This window comes from Mytilus californianus, unplaced genomic scaffold, assembly GCF_021869535.1.
Source record: "Mytilus californianus isolate M0D057914Y unplaced genomic scaffold, xbMytCali1.0.p SCAF_2, whole genome shotgun sequence".
NCBI classification, from domain to species: domain Eukaryota; kingdom Metazoa; phylum Mollusca; class Bivalvia; order Mytilida; family Mytilidae; genus Mytilus; species Mytilus californianus.
The window spans coordinates 123,596,010-123,614,507 of NW_026262668.1; the positions used below are offsets into that span (position 1 = coordinate 123,596,010).

The following is an 18,498-nucleotide window of genomic DNA, read 5'->3' on the forward strand; positions in this document are numbered from 1 at the left end:
TCTATTGGCAATTATACCACATCTCATTATTTTCATTTTGAAACATAATGGCACATTCTAATAAATTGAGTACTTGGCGATTGATGTCCTCGATGGACTAATTGCCAAGGCGAGAAGTTCCATTACATTGGAAGTAATAAAAAAATAAAATGACAGCCAAAGATGCATAAATAAATCAAATGAAGATAAGACTTTATAAATACCATGCTTTCAAAGTGTTATTTTACCTCTGGAATTCATCAGGAAAGTTCAAACGTAATTTGAAAGCCACGGATGTAAAAGGACGTAGCTACATTAGGAACTTTACACAATAAAAGAATAGCCAAATTCATCTAAGGTCAACTTTGCACGAAAGAGTTGAAACATTAGTTTCTAAATAATTTCTTATTCGTCAACAGGATATTTGGGAAATGTATGTTATAAATCATGTCAGTATCGAAACACAGGTGACTGAGCTGATGATACCCTCGGGGACTAACAGTCCACCAACAGAGTTATCAATCCAGTGATACTAAAAGCAAGTATATATTTGGAAAGGAAAGTACAACTACAATATCATCTTCTGTGGAAACACATTTTTTCTAATAGATCACATTTTCATTATTAGGTTGAATTAAAAGATATACATTATGGCACTTTACAATAATCTGACAGTCATCAACTAGACAGAAGAAATGAAAACACAGGCACGAAGATATAGTACCATAGACCTATATTTATAATAAGTTTTAGAGATGTATTCAAATTATATAAACACTAATATTAGATATAACTAAAATATGTCTACAAACTTAATGTAAAATAGTCTTTACTTAGTACACGTCTATAAATCTCCCGCCAGTTTCAATCTTAAATCATTTAAGTGCTCTGCAACAGATGTCAATAACATATATCTTAAGTAACCTGTAAGTTTCTACACCTGAAACGATTAGTAAAGTTCATAATCACAATTTTATTAACTTTTACTATATATCAGAATATATGTACTGGCAATGTATCATCCTAAAGAATTTCACAAAGACAGGAGTGGCAAATAGGTTTTTGATCTTTACATTCTTTTTCGTTTGGTAGAAACAGCTTTTCTTGAGATAATTTCAGATACCAAGCGTTATCAAATTTCCCAACTAACATAAGAAACAAGAACCGACAAACAAAAGATGTACCGAAAAAAACACTTCCATTGAAAAAACATGCTAACCAAATAGAATCCACAAGCCTACTACTTTGGAACTTCGTTTAAGTATTACTAGTATTTGTCATCATGATGAAAATTAGCAGTCATCATCTGTTTTTATGCCCAAATATCATTATTTTAACTTATTTATTACACGATACAATTATGAGGTGGTGACTAAGTCTTCTTGTTCGCGTATACATTTTCATCTTCCAAAATTTGTAATATACGTACTACCGCATTTACTTGCAACCATACGTTCTAAATGTCCCACATTCCATTTATCGGTTTAGAGGACATGTCAGAATTTTACGCAGATAATAGTCTGAATATTTCTTTACATCATCACAATGTTAGGGTTATTTTGGTGAGTCGAACTTTGTCATGAATAATAAATAGGTGTTGTCATAAGGATTTTAAAATCATCATGTTTGATACTGCACGGAATCAGATTATGGCATATGCATATATTTACTTTTGGGCTAACATTTTATTGCACAAAATACAAATTGTATGTGTATAAATTTTAACGAATACGTTTGTGATATCATTTTCATCCAATAATGTGAGTCCAGCTTTTGGTGTTATCAATGATCAATTGCAAGTTTTTGATGTATATGTCAACGTTTTGTTATAATGCCGCCCGAACAAAATAAAATATTTCGCTTAAATGCAATAAAAAATCCTATATACAAGGTTTGTGTTGTAGTGAATTACAATAAGAAATCCTATACAAGGTTTGTGGTGTAGGGAATTACAATAAGAAATCCTATACAAGGTTTGTGGTGTAGGGAATTACAATAAGAAATCATATACAAGGTTTGTGGTGTAGGTAATTATAATAAAAAATCCTATACAAGGTTTGTGGTGTAGTGAATTACAATAAGAAATCCTATACAAGGTTTGTGGTGTAAGAAATCCTATATAAGGTTTGTGGTGTAAGAAATCCTATACAAGTTTTGTGATGTAGGGAATTACAATAAGAAATCCTATACAAGGTTTGTGGTGTAGGTAATTATAATAAGAAATCCTATACAAGTTTTGTGGTGTATGTAATTATAATAAGAAATCCTATATAAGGTTTGTGGTGTAGGGAATTACAAAAAGAAATCCTATACAAGGTTTGTGGTGTAGGTAATTATAATAAGAAATCCTATACAAGGTTTGTGGTGTAGGGAATTACAATAAGAAATCCTATACAAGTTTTGTGGTGCAAGAAATCCTATACAAGGTTTGTGATGTAGGGAATTACAATAAGAAATCCTATACAAGTTTTGTGGTGCAAGAAATCCTAAACAAAGTTTGTGATGTAGGGAATTACAATAAGAAATCATATACAAGGTTTGTGGTGTAAGAAATCCTAAACAAGGTTTGTGGTGTAGGGAATTACAATAAGAAATCCTATACAAGTTTTGTCATGTAGGCCGAATTACAATAAGAAATCCTATACAAGTTTTGTGGTGTAAGAAATCCTATACAAGGTTTGTGGTGTAGGGAATTACAATAAGAAATCCTATACAAGTTTTGTCATGTAGGCCGAATTACAATAAGAAATCCTATACAAGTTTTGTGGTGTAAGAAATCCTATATAAGGTTTGTGGTGTAAGTAATCCTATACAAGTTTTGTGATGTAGGGAATTACAATAAGAAATCCTATACAAGGTTTGTGGTGTAGGTAATTATAATAAGAAATCCTATACAAGGTTTGTGGTGTAAGAAATCCTATACAAGGTTTGTGGTGTAGGGAATTACAATAAGAAATCCTATACAAGGTTTGTGGTGTAAGAAATCCTATACAAGGTTTGTGGTGTAGGTAATTATAATAAGAAATCCTATATAAGGTTTGTGGTGTAAGAAATCCTATACAAGGTTTGTGGTGTAGGGAATAACAATAAGAAATCCTATACAAGGTTTGTGGTGTAGGGAATTACAATAAGAAATCCTATACAAGTTTTGTGGTGTAAGAAATCCTATACAAGGTTTGTGGTGTAGGGAATTACATTTGGTACTTACAAGGTCCAGACATTTTTCATATTTTTTTGTTGTCAAATTGCATATCTTTCTTGCTAAAACCTTAAATTGTAAATTGTGTGAGAAAACATGCTAGACACACTGACTTTCAAAAGTCATCCCAAAGGCAGGTGTCATTGAGGTGTGTGTTTTACATTGAAGAAACAACTCCAAAACTCATATTCATAATGAACATTTTATTTGGATTTCAAAATCATAAAGAATTTGTTAGAGAATTTCTTTCGGAAAATGTACAGAAAAACATATATTTCACATAAATCATGTTTTCAAATTATACATGAAATTGAAGGCACCAAAACACCTTAAGTTAATGATAATCCTCTGTTGTTATAAATAGATTTGCCAAATCAAGCTTCCCATTTTGATTAAAATGACAATATCGTATTATAAATCCATGAAAAAAGTTGCAATAATAACGTATTTCTATTGCTCTGAAATCATCATTATTTCTTTCTTTTGAACAAAAATAAATGCAGTTGCTTTATATTAGCTCATATATACAATTGATAATAAATTTTATCAAAAACTCTAGCTTTAAGGTTATATGGTTAAAAGAAGAGTAAAACATATAATATTAGACAAATACGCCTCTGGTGCAGTAAACTTGGTACCGTTATTACCTATACCTAATGAAATATTACTAGAATTACAATGAAAAAAAACACTTAAATAACTTTGTGCGTCCGAAGCGTTTTTCTGGATTTACCTTCATCAGGAACGCTCAAACAAAAAGAAACATTTGAAAGCCAAGGCAAAAGTTGACAAAGTCGCACATTACCAGAATAGAATTCATAAACTCTGATTATCTTTGGTGAAACCATAGAAGAATGATGGTTTTCAAAGATTTTACAAAACGACAAATAACAGTTTTAAAAATGCATTAATTTAAAAAGAGTATAGGAATTTTAAAAGCACCTAAAGTGGTATATATTAAAAAAAAGCCAAAATATAAAAAAAAAAGAAAGAAAGAAAGAATATCGTTTAACTGAATATTGAATTTTAAAATCATTTTGAATATGAAAACATAAATGAGGCTTTAAATATTACATTACGATGACTACAATTATAAGTGTAACCAATAACATGTTTATATCATTAGTATAAACATCCAATGCTAATACATATTACAATGCAAAAACACATAGTTTTGATAAAAAAATGATATTATTGAATTATTGTTAAATTTGGTTTACACCTCAATAGACCATGTTGTCGCAACTACTTTCGTAGCCTATGTAAACACTATGTGGATTTTCCTGTGATGTTCATGTATGTGCGATAAAAATGAACGGAATCCATGAAAGTTGAAATTATAATAAAAAAAAATTTTGGTGGGGAATTATAACAATTAAACACATTTTTCTAGAGGTTGTTGATGTGTAAACTGGGCCGCTGACTTAAAAACTTTACAGAAAAAGTCCAAACTCACAAACTGAGTAAACGTTCAAAGGGACTTTTATGTGACATTTATGTGGCAGCGGTCCAGTCAGGGACTTTCTATACTAACGGGCCTCGTCTCTATTGATTTTAATTAAATACATACGCCTCCCGTGTAAAGCTACCACCCAACAATAAACTTAAATTCGAATCTCTGATATACGAAGAAAGTAGTTATTTGCGTATTTCAAAGTACATTGTAATTTAATTTTTTTTTAAATCTGATTAATAGCCATTTACCATGACAAAAAATAGAAGATTTTAAAAGAATGTTAAATTATTAAACTGAGACATATCGTTTTGAAGAACACTCCAGTCGTGCAAAAGGGGTTACATATTGAACAAGATGGCGGCCACTCGAAATTTACTAACAAAATACCTCAATATTCAAAGGTCTATATTTTAAAAACTATCCAAGAAATCTTTCCAAAAACAACATTTTTCAATGAAAAATATATAAAATTTCATAAAAATGTTACATCATTAAACTTGAACATATAGGTATGAAGAACACTTCGTAATTGTGAGATGATTTGCTATATGAAGTCATCAATAACCTCCTGACAAAAATGTGTTTATCCTATAATGTTATTGTTCCCAGAAGATATTGATCGTGTTTTATAAACAGCTTTGCTGTGGTCTTTAAATGTTCAAAGAATAATTACCAAGTATTATCAAACGTATGGGACTGATGATATATGTTCTGATAAATATAATAAAACGTTGAAAGAACTATTCAGAACTAGACTAGCATTAAACTTTACGGTGTTCCAGGATTTCAAAATTTTCTACAAACAATCTATTTTTAAAAAGTTGAATTCATCAACCAATCACACTATTTCAGAAAGCCCAAATATTAAAGGAATACAATGGTTAAACTATCAGCACTTACAAACACAATATTTTAAGGAATTGCCTAGCGGATTACTACAAAATATTATTATTGCGATCATGTATAAATCGCATTAACTTTTACTGTTTATAACTATAATGCCAAATAGTCTTTTCAATTAGGGGATACATATGACAATCTTGGAATGAAGAGGTCATACCATGACAGATATAGCAACTATTCCCATATACATGACCATAATAACGACTCCCCAGACTGTCCCATACACAACAGCAGAAGAACTAGTATTTTCACTTTTCAGAAATTCTGCCTTAACATTATGAAATTCCGGAGTTTGTGCAATATGAACTGACGCAGAGTCTTCATTACTCTGCAAGATATCCCAGAGTTCATCACCTAGTATAAATCCAGCATGTTTTATGTTCCGAATATCAGGAAGCATGGAGGTCCCGAATATCTTGTTTTCTTCACCAATTTGAACTGTGACAAAAGCTCTGGAGTACATCCCATTTTCTGGATTCAGGCTTTTCTTATCATAATGAACCTGTGCATATAATACATATTCTAGTTAGTATAAAGTTTCATAGTTTATGGAACACAGTTCCAAGTTCGAGAGTTTGAAAAAATAAACATCACTTCAATATCGCCATTTTCTTTAAAATTGTCTATGTGATTAAAATAAAATCCCTAGTTATCACACCTATACCATCAAAGGTTCCTTGAAAAGAAAATAAACATTCTATGGTCTTCATCAAAGTAGGATAAACAAGGAACTCAGATATATGCTAATCCGATAGAATAAAGATTGGAAGACTCTGACAGTATGTTTACTATCTACAGTATAAACGCCTTATGCCATACTGTAGATTGTAATCAAAATTAAGGAAATAATTATAATAATATTATAAACAATAAACTATGGAAGCAACGAATATACTACGTCATGTTCCCAATCTTTTGGTAGGCTAGGACTAATGCATATCTCTATAGGTGAATTAAAGTACTTTTATGCCACAATAATTCACAACAGCACAAGATGAAAAGAAGGAAAGAGCTAAATGAGAAACTAAATAGTTCAACCATAACTATATATATAATATACCTTCTTAATCACTTCTTCATTGTCCATATACTGTCTGTATTTTATTACATCGTTTCCTGCTTGTAGATCTAACTCCTTTATGGCTACCATAGCAACAAGTGCTCCTCGACCACAATCTGAAAAAAAAAATCATTCAATTTGTCTTTTTTCTTTAATAAATGAAGATGTTGTCTTTCCTTTTTCTAATGAATACTAACACCTATCAAGCTTAATTGTACATGTCACTGTCTTACAAAACAATAAAACTTAAGTTATGTGAAAGTCAATATCACATTATTACAGACTTAAGTTTATGTAGAACAGCTTGAACTACCCGGTATATTAAAAAAATATTTTATAGTACTAGTATGAACTCATGACATATGATATAGTTTGAGAAAAGATCTTCGAATAATGTGTATATAAAAATTAGGAAATGAGGTGTGATTGCCAATGAGACAACTATCCACCGAAGTTCAAATGAAGTGGATGTAAGCAATTGTCTGTTTTTTAAACTTTTGTGTTGTTATGGGTTATATATATAGCTTGCTCATGTTTCCAATATTTTGTAGTTCCTTTAGCTCTTACATATTGCTTTAAATATTAAACTCCCTAAACCTACCATGTTCTAAGATAGTCCTTTCGTTCATACAAGACGGACAGTAGAAATGGTAAGAATGGCATGCCTCGTAAGATCTAGCTTTTATCTGATCACATGGTACATCGGCATGTCTCCTCTTCCGCCAGTTTGTCATTCCTTGGGCCATTGCAGGCTGTATGTTGGAAAAACCTGGTGATTGCTGAAATTGTCCATTTTGTTGTTGTGGAAACTGTACATTGTTTGATTGTTGATTCTGTGCTCCAGAACTCCACATTGCCTGCTCTCCATTCACAGCTTGTTGTTGGTTTAAGTTGAATGGTTGAGGTAACATACCCATATTGGTATTGGAAAGCTGACTATTTGTAGCCATATTGGTTCGATTTGGCAAATCTGTGGCAGCTAAAGGAAGACAAGTTCTCATATCAAAAATAACACCGAGTAAAAATCATACTAGTATTTAAGTAGTAAACAAACTTACAAAACCGTTTGCTTAGAGGTAGAGTTAAACTTTGTTCATCACCTTGAGGGGAATATTCAGATTCCCTGAATTTACCTCTTTAATACTTAATTTGTAGCTGTTTTAAATCATCGTTCCATCAAAGGCACAATAGTATTTCGCTTTAGAGTTTCAGAGAAATTTCTGCCTTTTTGGTTACGCTACAATGTTGCTTTATGATTTTCTTTAGATGGAATTGGGTCGGATGAACCGTTGCGTTGGTTTCTTGAACTTTAAATGATAATATATTTAATATTGTATCCAGTATCAATAATTATATTTACTTGATATCTTCGTTTGGTCATTGTTCCTTCTTATACACAACTAACAAAATGTTGATATCTTTGGGTATCAAAAATGAATTTAACATTTGTTTACTATAATCGATACATATGTAAAACCCCAACTCTTTATAATTAACTTATAACTTACATAATTAAAAGATTAAATGTCAGGAAGAAGAATGATATATATTGTTTTTAACATATAACAGATATTCATGCTTAAAAAATATAAGACTCAGTCTGACCACCACAGGTAATAGATCATAACATATATATACGCATAACGCATTATATTGCCGTCATTTTCATGTTTTGAAAAGCTTTTCAATTTTGATTTATGTTCAAAGATGGAAGACCTCTTTCCAAGTATAAAAGACAAAGGAATTTGGTATAACAAAGATTGACTTTGTATTTCCTGGTCCATAATGTATAACTCTTCAGTTTTTTCTAAGCGTAAAAACAAATATCCAAATATAAAATAACTTGTTTGTCTTGTTTTCTCAGATTGACTTTTGACTCTAGGTCACAACGGGAATTTAAAACATTGTGCAACTGATTGATAATATTGTAAGGTCAGATGTAAATGTTTAAGTTCACCATTATTCTAAGTTTAAACAAAGCTTGAAATTTTGAATACGTTTTATACCTTGTTTCCATGCGGTTCCTGCTTGTACCCTTACAACTCCAACAAATCTGCCAACAGCTAACTTTAACTTTGATAATGTATTTCCCATTGCCTTCATGATAGATGGTAAATTTTGCTTCAGCATATTGTTACTGTTAACGACATGAGCTCGTATTCCATTAAATGTTGGGTCATTCATTGTTTCTGAAATCTGACCAGCGGCCTGATTTGCCATGTCTTCTACAGCATTGATGTCGATCTGTGAACTCATAGATGCTATGTTTTGTTCTATTTTCGGTAATAAATCGGGTAATTTATTCACAGCTTGACCAAGATTTTTATGGAATACCTTCATTCCTTTTTTCATTTTTTCGATTATTTCTTCCCCTTTTGGCTTTAAATCTACCGGGACATCTTTCATAATATTTTTTTCTGCGGTTTCTTTTATTTCTCGTATTTCCTCTTGAACAACAGTTGGGGGGCTTAAAAAGTCCACTCCAGGTATTTCTTTATTGTCAAATTCATCTTTAATTTTTTGTAAATCTGTTGATGACAGTTGACATTGCTTTCCTCTACAATATAGTAAACATGTACAAATATTTAAGACATTGTCCTTTGAACTTGTGGCACTGAACTGCGATGTACAGTGGAAGTAATTGCTTTGTTAAAATGTATTTCGATGACAAAGATCTATTTTTAAGTGATACAAATATAATACAAGAGGTAACAAAACATAAGAGCGCATTGCCATTCAATTTGACTGACAATTAAGAAAACGTTCGCAAAGCATCGCATCGTTTCAAAGGGAGAAAACAAAAGACTAAAGTGAGACAAAAACTGAAATGTCATATACATGACTTGATTTAATATTCTGCATATACAGATGAATTTGTCGTTACGTAAATGATAAAAGTTTTACCTGTTTTCACATTTGTTTACAACACACTGTTTGCAAGCTTTGGCTGTAGACGAAATATTTAGTAGACATGCCTTATGACGGTTGACTAACTCGTTCCGTTCAAATTGGATTTTGTCAGTTTCTTCAGATAGCTTCTCAAGTAGCCTCGCTTTCACTGCCACATTCAATACTAAAATAATATATTTATATCGTCTGGTTTTAACCGATCTCAAGTAACACAAAAACAAAAAAATTTATTATCAAATTGAACTTATATTCAGATTTACGAAAGTTCATTTTCGTCAATTTTTAACAAAGATAGTTTTTATATTGAACAAAGTCCATCGCTATCAAACGTATTTATATATCAAACTTATATGCGCAATCAGGCAAGCACGAAAGTATGCGTTATATATGATAGAGTTCCTATGTCTTTAAATATTTAACACTCGTGGTATTTTTATATTGTTGAAATATGAAACGGACCCTACATATCCCAATTTCATTACGTTGTCCAAAATTCTTTGTTTGAAACATACAAAAAGAAATGTATATATACTTACACACAAGTTCTTTGGGCTTTAGTTCTTCGAGATGGACTTCAGAATGACAATATGAAATGCACAGGAAAAATGGTAACACCAACAAAAGATTCATTTTCTACAATAGCAATCAATATTTAAATGATAAAATCATAAAGATTATATACGAATATTCACTGACAGCAGATGGGATATAACATTGAAATAAGCATGAAATTCACTAATAAAATATTCAAGTTACGTTTTTGCAGGTCCAGAGACATATTCACATATTGCTTGTAATCTGCATATCATATCTGTCAAAATTTTTCCATAGATACAATTCATATAAAAAAAATGTTATTTTAGGATTTTTGATACAAGAAAAAATAATGCAAAAGGAGATATGGAATAGTTATGACAAAACACGACAACGTTGACAAACTCGATCTAATGTACAAATGTATATAAGTATACCTACCTAAGTCATTAGTGATAATATATTCACACACTCTTTTCCATGGCTATTTCAGATATGATAAGGAAAAAAATATCTTATCTTGAAACCAAAATTAGAAAACTTTTGAAGAAGTAAACAAGTAAACAACTGCTAAATCCCCAACAACCAATATAAACAGTTAAATAACATGCTACGATATTGGAAATACTATTTTGACTTCCTAGAGGAGATGATTGATTACGGAACAGATTCGCGATCAAATGTTGTATGGTCTATGGTTATAATGAAGTTGTTGATGTGTTGTCCTCAGGCCATCGTAGATTTTGTCCTTAGATGTGTTATGTACATGCACTTTTTCTTAATGATTGATATATTTATAGCCGAGTGTTTGTAAGGTAGATTTATTGTAGCTTTCCAAATTAAAAATATGAAAGAAATACCGTATAACCAGAGCTAACTTGTTTTGACAGACCCTTAAGTCTGACCACATAGAATAATACTATTGATAATCGCTACTTCTTTGGAGAAAGTGTTTCACTTACGGAAGAATATTACAATTTATCATTTATGTTTGAACTTTCATACCATTGCTTTAGTTCATCATGTGCACCCGTCAGATATAAAGAAGTTCTTCCGGTTCCATCGGAATTATATGATTTTGTATAAAACCATTTATTCATGTACGTTCGATGAAAGCATGGTATCTTGAATACCAAAAGTGCCAAAAAGACATAAAACTGAAAACCTTACAGAACACAATTATTGCTGTCGGTCGTCATGTACATGTTATAATGTAATATTATAAGGTAGTCTGGGAGTATTTCTCAGTTATAGTTTAACGGAAATGGTTGCTATATAGTTTTTAACTGTAATAATGTAAGGCAATTTTCATTTAGAAAAAAAGATATTTATATTATTGTATCTATTACCAAGGAATTATTTTACCAAACAGATTTTTTTTTCGATTTAAAAGAATAAGATAAATTTATAAGATGAGGTATCTCGTGTAACTGAATTTTATAACAGGTTTCTCTGAGGGTCAATCACTCGCATGGTTAAATTTCAGAAGGGTGTTCGAACTTTGGAATACGAATATGAAGGGTCTATAAATTATCTCTAAAAAACGATTTATCTTTTTTTACAATATTTCTACAGAATCGAACTTTGCAGTTAACGGGGGTCGTTAAAGACAATGTTGCAATTTGAACATGCCTTTGTAATCTTTTGTATCGAAGGATTACTATGAAACAAAACTTGGAATACAAATGTAGCGCTTTATAAATTTGGTGCGTCCGACGCGCTTTTGTGGAAATACCTTTATCAGGAACCCAAAGAGTTGAAAGCTAATGATGTAGAACTACTTGAACACTTGAAGAGCTACATGTATACGACCAAAAGGGACCACACAAGAATATTTCTAAAGCTGCTAAGATCAACTTTTGCCTGATGGAGTTGGAAACAAAAGGAATGAATCTGTATCTGAAAAGCTATATATAGAATTACTTCAAATAGCATTTCGTTTTCGATGTCCTAAGTATTCAATTTTTTTTAAATCTGTCAAGATTGCAGTTGTAGATATAAATAAGAAGATGTGGTATGAGTGCCAATGAGACAACTATCCATCCAAGTCACAATGTGTAAAAAGTAAACAATTATAGGTCAAAGTACGGCCTTCGACACGGAGCCTTGGCTCACACCGAACAGCAAGCTATAAAGGGCCCGAAAAAGTCTAGTGTAAAACAATTCAAACAGGAAAACCAACGGTCTAATCTATATAAAAAACGAGAAACGAGAAACACTTATGAACCACACCAACAAACGACAACCACTGAACAACAGGCTCCTGACTTAGGACAGGTGCATAAAAATGCAGCGGGTTTAAATGTTTTAACAGGCGCCAAAATTCACCCTAACCTGAAACAGTGGTAAAACATTGCAATATAAAAAGACACACAATAAAATATCAATTGAAATGGCTTAACTCGATCAAAAAGACAATACACAAAAACATGTAAAGATACACTGAACGAATAAGTTTGATCTATTACACAATTTAAATAAAAAAGATGTTTCAATGTCAAAAAGACAACTTTAACCTAGGACAAAATGGCGTTAAATAAAGTAACGTACACAGGTAAATTTAAATACAATAATTTTGTTGTTAGGTGTACAGAAACATTTTTTACAAAGTAAATCGGTTATTCATAGTGCAGAAGTCATACTAAATACAAATGTACTTATCAAAGGTGGTACATATTAGAAATAGTAAGACGAGATATAACACAAAATAAGTAAACATTGAATAACAGAAATGCATTACAAATTGTGTCAACAGGTCAAATTAACACGAGAGTACGATTTGAGAGTACTTGCAGTTACTGAAAGCTAGAAGCCAAAAACAATTAATAATAAAAAATCCTGCATCAGAGACTAAAATCAATTAAAACACATCCCAGGCAGGGATTTAGTGTAGCCATTTTTTAAGCATTTTTATTGTGGTAACATGTTCGAAAATACGCCAAACTTTTGCTCCAACCTTTCATTTAAAAAAAGGAGATTTGGGAAGAATGTCCACTAGAGTCCAAATGAAGTGGACGTATGCAACTATAGGTCGCCGTACGCCTTTAACATTGTGCAAATGCATCGAAGAACATAATACACTAAAAATAGAATAGTATTTTTATTTAATTTGATGCATCTGACGCGCCTTCGTGGATTTACCTTCATCAGGAACGCCCAAAACTACCAAAAGTTGGAAGCCATTGTTAAAATACAAGTACATAAGGTAGTATAGAGTATAAACAACAATTATGTATTTTTTTTATACTTTGCCAAAATATAGTTAATATCATGCATTTTACAGAAAAATTATAAAACTGGATACCACCGTGTTTTTTTTAATCTAAAGGATATGTTTAATTCCAATACTTTGTTAGGGAAAGATACTATTAGTATTATGTGATAAGAATGAGAGCTAAATGGTTGCATATTGAATTGTATAAAATACCATAAACTAGATGCATGTTTTCTTTTTTTTTTCAGAAGCAAATTTGCGATTGTATTATTTAGCAAGAAAGGGAATATTTTTGACGATAAAAGAAACACAAGACAATCAGAGTGTATTATATTAATCGAAATCACATTCACTGAAATTGCTAGAAGGCATCGACGAAACCAGGCTAAAAAGGAAGAAGATTCGTCATCCTTTAAAAAAAAGGGGGGAGGCCATTTTTTAATGTGTTAAATCAAGACTATGTGGGTGTCAAAGCGTTTAAGAATACAAACAAGGTACAATACTAGAATGTTTTGTCTATAAGGTTTACAAAATTCAGACAAAAATAAGTAGCACGAATCTATTGTGTTGATTTTTACATAATGCATAACACTAAAAGAATTATTATAAGACCATAAGTTTCTGGTTTACTCTCTGCTATTTACAGGAACAACACCATACAAAAGACAGAAATAATCAGCACTGTTAATGGTTTGATTGACAATTTATTTTCTCCATTGCAGAACGTTGTCGAACAAGTACATTCTCCATAACCTAGTTTATTGTCACACGTGTCAGTGGCAGTTGTCAGACACCTCCTCTCAACTTCCGACCAAACTAAAGAAAAAAAGAAAAAAAAAGATCATTTTTTTGTTTTGATTAATTACTTCAACGTATGTTCAATTAAGGTAGCTGGGGTGTCTTCCTCTATCTTGGATTTTGAAATAGTAGATAACACACGGTTTAGATCTTTAATAATATGTGCAAATTTCGAGAGTAGTTACAATTCATGTGTAAGACTTTTCATAATAATATAGAAAATTGTGTGTTTTGTCATATTTACGGCTGTATTTTATAAAGAACAGAATATTATTGTTTGATTATTTTTTTTCCAACTTTGCCACTTAAGGGGAGATAACTCAGATATATAGGGAGATAACTCAGATAAAGTAACTTTTATAATAGAATGTGTTGTGAATTTACCTATTTTGTTATGTAACAAGAAAACGAGTCCGGTGACCCCATTTTTTCTTTTCCTTATCTGAAAGCATATTATAAGAGCTATCTTCTCATATTTTATCATAAAATTATATGGTGTAGTTTTCTTTTGATCACACAAAATTGGGTTTTAAATGCATAATCTATACAACATCTGACAATTTTGCACAACCTGTAGCGTGAAAAAAGCCCGGTGACCCATACGTTTTATTATATTTTTGAGAAAAAAAACATGATTTAAACTACATTTTGACAAATTATTAAACAATTCTATGGATTTTAATTTAGACCCCCATCTACCTTAAATAGGTACAATTCTATACATTTAAGGATAGTTCTAAAGCATATCTCCCATCTTCCTTTATTCGTAAATAAATATTGTTTCTTCGTTTCCTTACGAATAATTTGTTCGTTTTTGTCCAAAATGATAATACATGTACATATTTTTATTTCAATCCTTTCCACAACTGAGGGAAAACACGAAAAACCCACAAAAGTCAAAAGCATGCGCTGTGCAAGTTCAAATTAAATACACATGTGGCTCATATGAGCTAAAACACAAAATTTGACAGTATGTAATCGAGCTAGATAACCGTGATACCTACTTGTTTCTTGACATTCCTTACATTAAGAAAACAAAATGTATAATACGTTTAGAGAATATACCGACCTATTTATAAGGCTTTACACATTTTACCACACACATACATACAAAATAACAAAAAGGTATACCGGGTATTCCATCTAGAGAACATACTTACTTGTTCCTAAAGATTTAAACGTTTTACTACATCCCATACACCCAGAAGCTGTCTTCAGATTATCCTGTAGTGTTTCTTCATTTATACTTTCTCCGCAACCAGCTTCAGCACTTGTACATACCCAACAATCAATAGCGGACGCTAAAAAATATATGAAAAAATAAGAACTCAACAAGTATGTCACTACCAATAATTTTTTAAAATCTTAATAAAATTGCATATCACGGCTTTGTGACGTCAAATGCGTTGGCCCGACCTTAATAACTTTGACCCGGACATATCAGCGACGTCATAATGTATAAACCGACATTGATAAGTTTGACCTGAACTTATCAAGTCTTTTTCCGGTTTGCGGGTGAAAAAAAGAAAACACTTTTTTATTATGCAAAATAAACAAATTCAACCAGATAAATCGATTATCTTGTTGTCTGCATATTTATATTGTAAAATATCAGCAGCGCTCACTCGACAAAAAGCTTCATATTGGGACTCGCAGCTGATATTTTACAATATCAAAATGCAGACAACCTGATAATCGGTACTTATCATCGTGATCGTTTGATAGTCTAGACGAAGGAAATATACAGCGATTTCAATATATATATTTATTCTTGGTACATCTGTAAAGTTCGTACCTTTCAAAATATCGAAAAGGATGACAATATGTTACTTGTAAAACAAGTCACACAAATTTGCGGTTAAGTTTTTTTTATTTTTATTTTTTTTTTGCGTTTCTCCAATTCTCAATTGGATAGTCAAGACTCTATATTTAGATTGTTTAGCTGTTCAAAATTACCAGAACAAAGATAGTGCTAAGAGAAAAGTATCTTTACAAAGACTGTGCTAAGAGAAAAGTATCAGTACAGAGACTGTGCTAAGAGAAAAGTATCAGTACAAAGATTTTGCTAAGAGAACAGTGTCAATACAAAGACTGTGCTAAGAGAACAGTATCAGTACAAAGATTATGCTAAGAGAAAAGTAAACAAGTGTAAAATAAAAATTTCTTACCGTTACCAACCAGTGAAATGAAAACCACACAAGTTACGATAGCTGTGTACAATTGCATAGTTTAACTTTTTCACTGAATATATTCCTGATAATTTCTACGCCATGTTTGAAAGACCAAAAAGTTGGTTTATTTATGAATGATTATGTCTGTAAACTTGTATTGCACACCTTTAAATTGTTGAACTTTGATTTTAAGTTTAACAATAATCTAACAAACAGTAAACTTTGCTTTACTTTCGTGCATTATACAAACTTATAGACCGTATAAAGCTTCATTGTTAACAGCTATTGATTGTCTGGTATTTAACTCAAATCTATTAATCTTTAATCTGCCATAATTGTTTCCTAAAACTGGTAATTTAATATTATTCATATTGATGATGTTTTAAAATTATTTAGTATAATTAAAGAATTGGATGTTTAAGAAAGTAAAATTATTTTAAAAGGCTATTACTTGTAACAGTAAACTCTCGGGAGGTGTAAAATAATATAGAAAGCCATATATGTAGCGCATTCCGATGCTGGTGATCATACAACGGTTAAACTCTTTCAAGAGGAGCACACCTTCAAAATGTATGCAGTTTTGACCATTTTAACCTAAATTTAGGGTTTTCGGATTAGAGCTTGGTCTTGACTACCCATAAGGATCTTGCACGGTCGGCCCTGGCTTACGCCAATTTGAACATTTGAATAATTTATTTTTACCTTATGGTAATAAATACAATTTTGAGAGACAAAAAGATAACAGGAATATTGTAAAAACAGGAATAAAAATTAAAATGAACAATAATTTGGTAAAAAATAAATGAAAATAAATTGATAAAATAAAATGAATAGAGTTAGAATTTGAAATAAATAAAAAAAAAAAAATGAAAAATGAAAAATTGTAGAAAGAACAAAAAATAAAAATAGGTGCCACCAAAAGCCGGAACAGAAGAAAAGACCAAAACAACGACAAAGAGCGACAATAACGTTGCCATAGTACACCAGCAGCCAAGTAAAGAGTATTGAAATGTGATATGCCAAATTGTGTATGTAAATTTAGTTACCAAATGTGTTGTATAAACCCAAATAAACCTAAATATGTGTTTGTGAATTCAGGAAAAATAATTGGAGAAAGTTTTATATGTAGGCTACATAAAAAAGATAAGGAAATAAAAAGAAAATAATTTTAAAAAAAAGAAAATCAAAGGGTGTATGTTTAATTTTGACTGCATTGAAAATTTGCGTTTGTAAGAGCTTAATTCATATAAGTCTTGTATGGAGTTCTACATCATCGCATTTCCATGTTCAGGTAACCGTGAAATCTGGGTCAAATCATAATTTGGCATATATTACTTCACAATGAACATGTGTTGATGTAACCACAAACTAACCTCAAACCAAAACGTTAACCTGCTACGCGACGGACGGACGCACAAACTGGAATAAACAATGCCCCTTTACTACAGATCTAGAAAATTGAAAGAAATAGAAGAAGCAAAGTTTGAGAATAATAAAATTCGGTGATGATGACTAAGGGATTGGTGTTTGATTTTGTTGATTGGAAAATTTGACGTTGTTGGCAGGTTTTCGATAGTGTTGTTGCTTTCTCTGTGACTATGAGACGCCCACTTGATTTTAGAGGGAGGGAGCAGGGCAGGAGTATTTTGGAAATAAATATTTTAGCCTGAACTGAAAAAAAAAATATTTAAAAATATTTTTACACACATTTTGTTTTGTAAACTTCACTGTCCATATAATATTTTTAAGTGGAGCAAATTTATTTAATCAACAATCAATGTACCGGCATGTGTATTTCCTATACATTATATATATATATACATCATACACATTCTACGTTTGGTTGACATGTTACGGGAGAAAACTGTGCTCCTTTTTTCCAAAACATTTGTCTTTATCCACATTATGTAGTCTTCAAACAAGGATTTTCAAGACGAATGAAAAGAAACTAAAATAATCCTTAACTTCAGTCATTTATATGATGATGTCTTCTCATTGAATAATTCATAGTAAAATGATCATGTCGACCCCATCTACCCTTTTGAACTTCAAATAAAAGATACTGAAGATACAGGTGTCTGCTTCATATCTTAACTTACATATAGACAATGAAGGTTCGTTGCAAACTAGACTTTACAAGAGATGTCCCAATTTTTCCTATGCTTCACTTTTATGTAACGACATTCCAAAATAACCTGCATGTGCAGTCTTTATCTCCCAGTCGATACTATGTTGATTGCATATTTTTTTTTGTCATGATTACCTTAAAGAAGT

The 18,498-nt window shown here is 31.2% G+C and overlaps 1 protein-coding gene across 1 annotated transcript; it reads right to left on the reverse strand.

The window, feature by feature from the left end:
* Window positions 1–3,366: 3,366 nt before the first annotated feature.
* Window positions 3,367–10,148, reverse strand: LOC127730884 (uncharacterized). Its single transcript, XM_052239487.1, has 6 exons — window positions 10,044–10,148; window positions 9,502–9,670; window positions 8,604–9,154; window positions 7,199–7,576; window positions 6,598–6,713; window positions 3,367–6,039 (listed from the first exon to the last, which is right to left on the reverse strand). Exons 1-6 carry the CDS (start codon window positions 10,135–10,137, stop codon window positions 5,689–5,691), a joined length of 1,659 nt encoding a protein of 552 aa, XP_052095447.1. The 5' UTR covers window positions 10,138–10,148; the 3' UTR covers window positions 3,367–5,688.
* Between the last annotated feature and the right edge of the window lie 8,350 nt (window positions 10,149–18,498).

Bases quoted from the DNA above. Each gene is read 5' to 3' on its own strand.
- LOC127730884 (XM_052239487.1), bottom strand. From the start codon at position 10,137: ATGAATCTTTTGTTGGTGTTACCATTTTTCCTGTGCATTTCATATTGT. The intron at 9,671-10,043 runs GTAAGTATATAT...ATATTATTTTAG, and splicing joins AAAGCCCAAAGAACTTGTGT to TATTGAATGTGGCAGTGAAA. The intron at 7,577-8,603 runs GTATAAAACGTA...GTCTTCCTTTAG, and splicing joins AGGAACCGCATGGAAACAAG to CTGCCACAGATTTGCCAAAT.